General features: G+C 39.4%; 1 protein-coding gene across 1 annotated transcript in view; it reads right to left on the minus strand.

Annotated features, from left to right (window-relative positions):
- Positions 1 to 5,692: 5,692 nt before the first annotated feature.
- The window catches only part of MED22 (mediator complex subunit 22), a 328,154-nt gene continuing 321,682 nt past the window's right edge, over positions 5,693 to 12,164 (minus strand). Inside the window, exon 4 of the mRNA XM_044058386.1 lies at positions 5,693 to 8,391. Coding sequence (XP_043914321.1) covers positions 8,199 to 8,391 — 193 coding nt within the window. The 3' untranslated portion in view covers positions 5,693 to 8,198. The remainder of the gene's footprint in view (positions 8,392 to 12,164) is intronic.

Consider the following 12,164-nt stretch of genomic DNA (forward strand, 5'->3'; position numbering starts at 1 on the left):
TACCGGAGAAAGGACAGGTAAAACCTGAGTGTAACCTGCATAAGTATGGTATGCTACTCCCTACGCCCTAGTATTCAGAATGTCAGCATACAAATCGTGAACAGTGGGCCCAAGACAGAGCTCTGTGGTACTTGGCATTCTAAGGGATTAGATGAAGATGAATAAGTCCTGCACAGACTTCCTCGAAACAGCCAGATAGAGAGGATGAAAAATATTCTGAGACTGTAGAGATCCCGGAGGATCTATACTGAATAACAATGATGGTTTCTGGCCATAAGGAGATCACTGACCACCATACTATTGTAGACTGTACACTGTGACCTAATGTGTATGTGAATGGGCGTTACAAACATACGAAAAACCTAACCCCTCTGGTTTTAATGCCTGCCTTGACATGATTTCTCACAGGCAGAGTGGGTGAGCATCTGGACAGGCAGAGATTTGGGGTTGAAAAATAAATATTAATATAAGAAAAAGGAGACGCTATGGTGGACAATCTGTACTCTACAAGCTGCCCTATGTAAACATTTATGCATGGGTTTACCAATTACAAGCGCAACCCTACCCATCAAAGAAATGTATTTGACACAAAATATATGCCCTTAGGCTTTACTGATTTTAATATTTTTTCTATTTTAATTAAACTAGGATACTATCATGACAGCAGTAATAAAATTCGGGTATACTTACAGATGAAGTGCCACAGGACTTAATGCAAAACCTTTCTATCATCCTATTAAGAAACTGCCTTCCCCTACAAAAGTTCAGCTCAGAAAGGCAAAGCTAATCTATGTAAGGTCCAACATTCATAAGAGACCAATTTCCAATTCATGACATTCTTAAAGGCGGGATTTCAACAAACATAAATGGCAAATATAGTATTTTCAACAACTTCAGCAGAATATTTGTGATGTACAGTTTTTGCTATCAAACCTTCTACACAAGTAAAAAAAAAGCTTATAATTATCGTTTCTTAGGAAATGGACGGGTACCTGAAAGAACAGTTTTAACATTTTGAGCTAATAATGCACAAGTCTGTCGCATTTACTAAGTTCAGAATTTTAAAAGGGAACAAGGGACTTCATTTTATTCTGAGCTCCAGTGGTACCATGCAAAATTAGACAGCTTCATTTTCTATCGGACTCCCCCCACCAAAAAAAATTGCAAATGCCAATACTTGTAAAAACTGAGTCTCAAAAGTCCTGCCATATACTAACTTGAAAAACAAAGTGCTCAGTATTTTAAGGGTAACAAAAAATGGCACAATCCAAAGATTTATTTCTCAATGAAGTTTCTTGCTGTTACTACTGATAGGGGTACCGGACACATCCATTTACAGTCTACATTTTGCTTAATTTGCTTCATTTAGGCCATCTTCTAGGGATGTGTTGACAGATTGTGTGACATCAAGTACGATCCCATTTGGGAAACAGCATCCTTCAAATACAGTTTGATAAATTTCATGAAATGCAATATTAGGACTCTAAATGTAGGCAACACAGTAAAAGATGCGTTTCAAAGCCATATATTTTGGGCAATCAAAGTTGTAAAAGGTATACAAGAGGAATCTGGATTACACAAAAACAGTAGTGTTAGGAGTAGTAATGGCCAAAAAACTTTCTTCTAAATATAACGCTAATGAATCCATAAAGATGAAAAAGCAAGTAAAATGAACTATCCAGGTTTTGACATGCAAAAAGAAAATGGTGCCTGCAGAGGATGGTGGTGATTCTATACTGCTCATTGATTGTAAGACGGTATTAAAACATTTACACCACAATCTATGAGGAAGTATTAACTAACAGAATTATGTCAATTACAAAGAATCAATGAGCCACAACTGTATTCACTTATCTACATAAAAGACTAAGGGATGCTATGCTACAGCACAGCTGGAAAGGATTGTAGGGCAAAAGCCACCAAGAAGTCATGATCTGCAATTCTAACAAGATTTTCTACAAATAGAAAACAGCAGTGCTGTTCACTGTAAAAGTAGTGAGTAGCCTAAGTTGGTGTTCTGATTATGTGGTGCTTAGCAAGAATTTGGATTTAATTAAGTAGCAAGGCTACATGCTTGTAGTAAAGCAGTTACATTATACAATAAACAGAAAATATTTAATATGCCCAAGCAGGTTGTCATTATACCACAAATGTGTAAAAAGAAAAAAAAAAAAGCCTACTTTTCTATTGCATAAACTTTGTAAGCAGTCAGAGAAATTCAGTGACAGTGCAGTTCAAATTCAAAGATGTCTTAGGGGGGGGTGCACATCCCCCCATAAACCTTACTGAGTTAGTAAAATATTTTGTAGCCACAGAATAAACTTAAAAATAGCTTTTCTTTCAAGTGGCAAAAGTGAAAGGTACTTAATTCAACAATCTCCTTGACCAAAGAGTTTGTGACTAGATACAGGATTTACTAAGCTGGAGTTGAAGGTGCTGTAAGCTTCAGGTTTCATTCTAAGGGGATCCGGTATCTGTTTTCTTGGGATGACATGGTCGACAGACCACGATGCTTTGCCACAGATGGCCTGCACCTGTCGCCCCTGGGATTCCAGATACTGGCTAAGGCTCTTGCTGCCCCTATAGTGCCTTTTTTAGGCAAGGTTCAAATAACAAATTCACCACCGTAAGAGGAATAGGCAAGCAAAAACTGAGGGTAATGCTACTCAATGCTAGAAGTCTAAATATCAAAATTCACTCACTCGAAGTACTCCTTAAAATGGAGAACAACGATATCTGTGCAGTGACTGAGTCCAGGTTCAAGGCTCCAGAGAGCACCCCTGCACTACTAGGCTATAACTCATACCACACTTTTCTAGCCATGTAACCTGGACCAAAACACCAAAGGCGGAGGTGTGTCCATATTCATTAAGGATATCCACACCTCCAGGCTAGTTGCTCAGCATAATACATCCGAGGTTATCCAAGTGCAACTAACTCTGGGCAAAACTGCAATCCAAATTGTAGCTTGCTACAGGTCCCTCACCATGCCCCAGGATTCCCACTCCTCTTTTCTTGATGTACTGGAAAATATTAGGATTCAACCAAACACCCCAATAATGGGCAACTTCAACTACCCCACCATTAACTGGGAAAACTAACCGTGTACCAACTCCTTAGCTCAACGCTTTCTGAAATTCATAAACTCCAATGCCCTGGATCAACCTATCCACACCCCCACCAGGGGCAACAATATCTTAAGACCTAGTCATTACCAACATGAGTGACCGGTGTTTCACACCTGAAGTCAACTCCTCGTTGGTCCGATCTGACCATAAGCTAATCACCCTTGATATCCACATCCCACCCCCACCCCCCATTAAGGAAACCCTGGTAAAAAATTTCTCTAAATCCAACTTAATGCTTCTTAAGACAGAAGTGGTGAACTTCATGACACCCATGCAGATGGACAATACAGTTACAACTGCTGAATCCTACACAAATGCACTCTATAAGCACTTACATGAGTGCATGGTTCGTGCTATCTCGAACAGAACCAAGACACTATCCTTCAAAAAAAGGAAGCAAATCTGGTGGTCCCCTGCCATAAACAAACTGTACAACAAAAGGAAGAAACTGTTGCAAAAGAGAGTAAAATCCCATGAGTGGAGGAGCTCCCTGGTCAACCTCAGTAAGAAGCTGAGATCCCTTATAAGATCCTCCAAAGCTAGCTACAAAAAAAAAAAAAAAAAAAAAAATTGCCACTAATTCTAAGGACAATCACAAAGCATTCTATAGCTATGTCAAGAATCTCGATGGCAACACCCAGATCTGCTCCGAGTTACAGCACAACGGCACAAAAATTACAGAACCAACTAATATTGCCAACATCCGGGCAGATAGGTTCAGTGCTAACTTTACCCCCCCTCACCCCCTAAAGGGCCCATATCTATACAGGAAGAATGCAGAGTCCCTGTAATCACAACTATGCAGGTAAAAGCTGCACTCTCTACAGCCAAAAACACAGCATCCATGGGACCTGACAACATCCCAGGCTGCGTTTTACACGAACTTCAGAACAAACTGGCTCCCCACTTAAGCACCTTGCATCAGGCTTTGTGCCCACTGAATGGCACACAGCAACAGCAAGGCAATGGAACATATCACCATGGAATTCAAACAAAGACATTGGTAACCTCCAAACTCTGGATCCCACCCAGTTCGGATCTGTGAAAGGCAGATCATGCCTCCTGAACCTGATCGACTTCTTTGAGGCAGTCACCAAAGCCGTAGATGAGGGTAAGGTAGTTCACACAGCCTATCTTGACCTCGCCAAGGCTTTCGATACCATCCCCCATTCTGGAATTATAGCTAAACTCACTAAACTAGGTATAAATCCCTACATCACAAGATGGGTTGCCAACTGGCTCACTGCCAGAACCCACAATGTAAAAGTTGCAGACTCCAAATCTGACCTCAAAGCAGTGACAAGTGGAATACCACAGGGTTCCGTCCTGGGACCTCTCCTGTTTGGTACCTACTTTTCTAAAGTACAGGCTAACACAGAAGGCCTCTGGCTAATGAAGTTCGCAGATGACTGCAAACTAGGAGCCATAGTCAAGATGTGGACATGCTACAGAAGGGCCTCGCTGAGACAGATGCCTGGTGTCAGAGCCATGGCCTCAAGCTCAATGCCAAAAAGTGCAGTGTCATCCCCTTTGGTAAAAACTCTGTACCCATGAACTACCACACAGGCAGCAATCTACTTAACACCGAATGTGTGATAAGAGACCATGGGACCCAGGTGGACAGTAGTCTCTCCTTTGATAGTCACATCGCCACAGCAGTCAGGATGTCCTACGTGGCACACATCATAAAAGGGTTCTCATCCAGGAAAAAAGAGGTCACTGTTACCCTCTACTCAACACTCATTAGACCCATTATAAAGTACAATGCCGCTTTTGGAATGTACCTCAGAAGACATCTGCAGCAGCTGGAAAGGCCACAGAAGTACTTCAATGAGGGTTACTGGCCACAAACAAATGCCCTACACTGACCGCCTCAAAAAACTCCAGCTTTACTCTGTAGCATATCGCCTACTCAGAGGTAATCTCTGCCTAACATATAAAGCTATGTCAAACCCAGAGCTGCTGGACATGCTACACCTAAAGAAATCCCAATCCCTCCGAGCTACATGCTCTAGGGACCTAAACCTTGTCACCACAATAAACAGGACATGCTGGAGGGACAGATTCCTGTCCCAGAGACTTCCCATACTCTGGAACAGGCTACCCATCTATGTCAAGCAAAATTCTTCATTAGCACTCTTCAAGAAAAATCTTGATGAGTGGATGGGAAATAGGAAATACACCACGGGGATCAATTCTGTGTCCCTGCTCGACAGTGGCACAGGAAAATAACTTTCTTGGGTGGCGTAAGCCAGGGAACCTTGTTGGCTAAACTTACGTAGGCCCTTGGGCCGATAGCCTAGTACCTACCTATGAACCTAAGAGGCAAACTCAGGCTAGGCCACCAGTGTTGTAGGCATTTGCATGTAAACCAATGAGGCTATTCAGATATCGGCTTTGTATTTTGCACTAGACTGCTATGACATCTTCATCTCCAGAAACTTGACAGCATTACAATTTTAAATTTGAAGAGAGCTGAAATGAAAATATCAGAAAGTATGCATCGAGAGCAGCTATGCTTCAACGTTTGAAACGTGATGTTAGGAATCACAATTAAGAGTCTGTTTACAGCAGAGATGACATTTATTTTCTTAGATATCAGACCCACAATAACTAGAGTAAATCTGTATCTTAATCAATGCAATTACTCCTTCTGGGGTAATACACTTTGCACTACTTGTCAACACATTTGTTCTTTCTGGAGTAGTGCATGTCACATTACTTAACACGTTTGTTCCTTCAGAAGTACTGTATGTCATTACTTAATTGTTCTTTCTGGAGTAGTGCATGTCACATTACTTAACATGTTTGTTCCTTCAGAAGTACTGCATGTCATATTACTTAACATTTGTTCTTTCAGGCATAGTGCATGTTACATTACTTAACACGTTTGTTCCTTCAGAAGTACTGTATCTCATTACTTAACATTTGTTCTTTCTAGAGTAGTGCATGTCACATTACTTAACACGTTTGTTCCTTCAGAAGTACTGCATGTCATTACTTAATTGTTCTTTCTGGAGTAGTGCATGTCACATTACTTATCAACACGTTTGTTCCTTCAGAAGTACTGTATCTCATTACTTAACATTTGTTCTTTCAGGGGTAGTGCATGTCACATTACTTATCAACACGTTTGTTCCTTCAGAAGTACTGTATGTCATATTACATAACATTTGTTCTTTCTAGAGTAGTGCATGTCACATTACTTAACACGTTTGTTCCTTCAGAAGTACTGTATGTCATATTACTTAACATTTGTTCTTTCTAGAGTAGTGCATGTCACATTACTTATTAACACGTTTGTTCCTTCAGAAGTACTGTATGTCATATTACTTAATATTTGTTCTTTCTAGGAGTAGTGCATATCACATTACTTATTAACACGTTTGTTCCTTCAGAAGTACTGTATGTCATATTACTTAACATTTGATCCTTCTGGAGTAGTGCATGTCACATTACTTATCAACACGTTTGTTCCTTCAGAAGTATTCTATGTCATATTACTTAACATTTGTTCTTTCGGGGGTAGTGCGTGTCGCATTAGTTAATACATTTGTTCTTTCCAGGATAGTGTATACTGCTTTGCTGCAGCTTGTGTCAATTTGCCTGAAGTAATTTGTTTCTCTTGCTGAATACATACCAGCTGCCCTCCCTCATCCTCTTCCAAAGACTGGATTAGTAGCGCAGTAACTTAATGCTTGTCAGAGAGAAAAATCAGCTGCCCTGACAGAATGATTCCTATAAACTTTATATACAATAGATACAGGAGGAGGTCTGGACACAAAGTCACACTTACTTCAAGTGTATGGAAAAAACTCTGCAAGTAAGTTACAAGCGAAACCTTTCCATTTGCAACAGATAATGTCTTTTATAAAGTAGGAAAATAAAGTAAGGAAAACCTACATAAAATTTTAACTGGTACATTTTTCAGTGTCTGACAAGTTAATACAACCTTCCCTGGTATTAAGCAGAAATATTTCACTAGTGTCAGAGCTAGGAGGGTACACATACAATACAATTTAATAGTATGATCAAACACAATGTTGATGGAACAAGTTTCAGTGCTTCATAAAGGACCCACATGTACATCAACAACTGTACTTTACGGAAAAAGTGTATTAAACTGGTCCTGTGATGGAATGGCATCTTGCCAAGACTCGTTCTCTGCCTTATGCAGACTGATCACAAGGGTAACCCCTAGCCCTTCTGCATCCATGACACCTATACATCGGGTACCATAAAATGGATACTACATGTTAGTTTTTAAATCAATAAACTTTTTCCACTGTGTCTCACTGTATACTCGCAAGACAGCATGCTTACATGAAAAGATAGCCGTTTTAAGACAGCAAACAAACAAACTAAATCCAAACAGCACAACAAAGCTCTTCCCTCCTACGGTGGCAAAAATCCTAAGCTTTCAACAGATTTACTCTCTGGTGCCATCTTTATTTTTTTCTGACACCTAACTTCAGACTTTCTTCAATTATTCATAAATACAGTATGTGAACAGTCTGTGGTGGAGTAAAAAGGCACCCAGCACTACACACACTAAATTGCTATGAATTCGATGAAACGAAAAAAAAAACAAAAAAAAACAGGTCAGTATGTATTTCTATAATGCAGTAGTCTCTCTAGCAACTTCCATGAAAACACTCGGAGGCAGGTGAGATGTGAAGACAGGCAGGAGATTGCATTACAGTGCATAACATCCAATTTCCATTTTCTTACCACAGTTGACAGGTATGAGAGACTACAACTTAACAGGTCACAAAAATATATACTATGAAAGCACTACATTTACTTCCACTACCTACATCAATCAGTGCTAATTCACTCTAAACTCAGAAAGGTTAACACATCCTAGTTGAGGAAATGACAACACAATTCATTTGCTCATGTTAGTTCTAACGCTGCTCCTTATCCTCTCCATATAGGACCCATCCATTTAGTGCTTGCTCTGCAACTCTGCAAGGAAAGCAGAAACACCATCTTGGTTTTGTCAGACCTTGTTAACTACATTGTGAGTACTGTTAAGATTAGGTCCTGACTACTCGGTTTCTTCTCCTTTCAAGAAAGTTCTACTCCTCCAGTTGCATGCTCCTTCACATGCTGCTGTGACGCTGTGGGACTTTGAGGTGCACTACAGCTGCTGTCCGATGCTCTGATTGCAGGAGTTGCCGATAACCCTTCTGGTGAAGCCATGTCTTGTCTCCAATATGCTTCGCACAATGGTAGATCATTTCTGTCCCGCAGACTACAGCTTTTCAAAGCAAGAAAGCAATAAAGCAATAAGAAAAAAGCAAGAGCAAATTTAACAAGCATTGTTACAGCTTAGGTAAAGCATCAAGAAAGACATGAAAAAGTAAAAGCAGCAACTAGTTAAGGGAGAAACCATGACAATCTAGTCTGTAGCAGTATTGTATATAAAAGACTACAGTAGATAAACTAAATAAGCGGAGTACACTCAGCAAGACTATGTTATGCATAAGAATCACTGCTACTTCAATGCATTATAAGGCATTTTCATACACATACTTGCCCAACTACTTACTACAAGTCATAGGTCACCACAATGCCAGTCAATACACACAGTACACTATAAAGTAAGAGTGATTTTAACTATTAGGAGGGCATATCTAGTCACCTGGCCACACTCAACTGTTTCAAGTAATCTGCATAATATACAGTGTTTGATCCCCATACAGCACACTAAAGTTAAGTTTTGTTAATTAAAATATGAGATCCCATTTCCAGAACAGTTAAGTAACTTCTGCTTTTACAGTTTAAAAGTTTCTGTACATTTAAATCAGAGAGTTTAAAAGGGCTTTCTAATTTTGTACTGTATTTACAGTTCACAAGGTCAATAGTAGAGACAAAAGAAGCAAGCCCTATGATACAGAACATCTCCTGGCCAACATGTTTTTCAAATTAAAAATTATATACATATTAAAGATTTTTCCACAAATACGTTAATTTTATTAATTTTCTCTATAGGATATGGATATGTGTAAGCTTTTGTTTATACAATGTACAGAACAACTCACTAAAATCAGGTTACTGCTAGCAGGTGAACTCTCTGGAAATACCTGCCAACAAGCAATTACTGTATATCACATTAATGCAGTCCCGGGGCAGGTAGGATCTTAAAAGTAAAGAAATGCAGTTATGAGGGGGCAATTATTTTCATATCTTTTTGCACCTCTCCGAGTGCCCAAAACTACTACGTAACCCCCAAATTACATTTATGCAACCTTTTTTTAGCACATTACCAGGCCCAATAACTAGCTCTGCATCTACGGAAACAGCTAATTGTGCTTCGTCACAAAAATATATACTATTGTACTCTTCTGAGGGGTTAAAGGAAGGCAAAAGCTGACTATGTACATCACAGAAATGAAGAAACGCAGAAGATGATCCGTAGCTATAAAGTGACCACTTTCCAATAGCCAACATATGCTGGGTTAATATGTAAAAAGGATGACATGTTTGCAACAAACACCGTTAAACATTAAGTAAGCCTAAGGTAGTAATACAGTAGCAAACTGCAGACAGAAGGTCTGCAGTTTAAGTGCCATCTAAAATCTATGAGACTTTAAAATACAAACACTGTCTAATTTTTCTTAATGCTTGTCAAAAGGTGTTAAGAATTTATAGCTATGACATCTGGGGGCTGTGGTAGACAAAGCACTTACCTTCCAATCATGCATGGGGGGGTCCCCCCTGAAATTATCTATGGTGTGGTATGGTCAGTTAGAGGCAATATATAGCTTATCAACTATGAAATGGGTAAGGCCAATCTATAACAAAGTGGGAGAGGTTATTTTGTGCACAAAAAGAGAAACTGGTTAGGTTTAAAATGGCCCGCAAGAGTAGCTACCCTTGTAAGATTACGCTTCTTACATGAACACATATTTAACTACATGACATTTTAAAAGTCTCTCAGTACTTTATTTATTCTGTAGCTATAAGGTGACTACTTTCAACGGACGAGTAAAAACAGAGTTGCTCACTAGCTTTGTTAGAAACTGACTTGTAAAATTTCTGAATTTCTGATAACACGCTGAGAATTACAGTAATTCAATAAATGAGACAGTTTCTGAAATGCTTCTAGAGACCATCCTTTCCAATATGCTATAGTAGATACCAAGGCTCTAGTCAAACGATACTGCCTGGAACTGATTTGTTACACCATGGTGGGTATAACAAACAGCAATAGCAGAAGACAACCACATCAAAATAGTCTGTTTTTTTCTATGGGTTTTCCTTTCTTAGTCCCATCACAGGAGATAAATGGCTGATCTGCTTTTCTAAAGGCTATAGATCTGTCAGCATGGTACTCAAGCTGCCTATGCATCTCCAGAATACGTAGAATCTTTTCTCCCTAGTTCTGAGGGTCAGGATAGAACATTGGAATATTGATGGCTTGACTCAAAGTAAACTCTGACCAAACTTTGGACATAAATGAGGGATTTGTTCTTAATGACACCCTGGAATTATGGAAGGCCAGACGGGGTTGACTTACCCTGAAAGCTTGCAACTCGGATATTTTTCTTGCAGATGTCAGAGCAATAAGAACAGCCTACCAAATAATGAACCACAAATCAGCCTGATGAACTGGTTCAAATGAAGACATAGTTAACTTTTCCAACGCAAAGATGAGAACTCAGGAAGGGGCACCTGTTTTGTAGGTTGTCTAATATGGAACCCCCTTAAGAAACTGTTTTACTAAAAACAAAGGAAGGACTTCTAAGATGGCTACACACTGATCAAAGTACACTGCCTGGATGCCAGCAGAGAAGACAGTTGGAAAACCGGAAAGAAAACCAAAGTGAAAAGGTGGAGAGAAGACACTGGCTGGGAAGAATCCAACAGATGTTCAGCAAACAGCATTTCAAGATTTAGCTTTGGTAAAGAGATGCCTTACAGTAATTTAGAGGAAACCATAAATCAAATGTACTCAAATTATTAAAATAAATGAAACATTAAAGGAATACATCAACTCAAATATCAAAAGGCTGCAAAAATATAAGAAGCTTTAACTAGCTATTCAGATGAACTGATAAACTGAAAAAAAATCAGAGGCTAAAATGAAGAAGAGGCTGGCTGAGTATGAGGCTTCTCAAATAGAAGTTAATACAAAACCTCCTAGGTAAATGAAAATCATGTACTCTAGCTGCAGACCAGCTATCGGGTGACTTTCTAAAGCTAGCTGCCACATCCATCTCTTACCCTACATCTATCCTAATAAACCGCTCTATCGCTGAACAGTGTACCTCTCTCCCCTGGAAAATATCCCATGTCATATCCCTTCATAAAGGTGGCCCCTCAACTGACCTTTCCAACTACAGACCTACCAAAAATCTTACAAAAGTGTATACACAAATACTAGACTACTTCCTTAAGAATAACCTATTTTCTAATACTCAACACAGCTTTCGACCCAAACATAGTACTAATACTGCTCTAAGTTTTACCAATACTATAACTCACCTCAAAAACAAAATCCAACTTGCCTCTGCCACCTTCCTTGATATGTTAAAAGCCTTTGACACTGTATCACATCACATACTTCTCAATAAACTTGCCTCTTTCACTTTCAGCCCTGAATCCCTAAGCTGGTTTCATAGCTCTCTCTCCAACTGTAAACAAGCCACTTTATGGGATAATAAGCTCTCCCTCTACAACTACCCATCACTGCTGGTGTCCCACAAGGCTCTATCCTTGCCCCTCTACTTTTCATTATTTTACCAATGCCAAACCTGCCTCAATCATTCAATACGCTGATGATGCCTCCCTCATCTGCTTTGCCCCCACTATGAATGAACTTCAAGAAAAAACTCAGGTTACCATCTAAAACATTGAAAACTACTTATCAGACCATCAACTCATAATAACCCCCAACAAAACCAAGCTTATGGTCTTTACCAATACCTCTATAAAAAATAACCAATCACCTCTTTCCATCATTTTCTCCAATGGCACACAAATAGAACCTGTTGAACAAATAAAACTTTTTGGTGCAACTCTTGACAA

This window comes from Protopterus annectens, chromosome 16.part0 (genome assembly GCF_019279795.1).
Source record: "Protopterus annectens isolate FY-2018-M chromosome 16.part0, PAN1.0, whole genome shotgun sequence".
Taxonomy (NCBI): Eukaryota; Metazoa; Chordata; order Ceratodontiformes; family Protopteridae; genus Protopterus; species Protopterus annectens.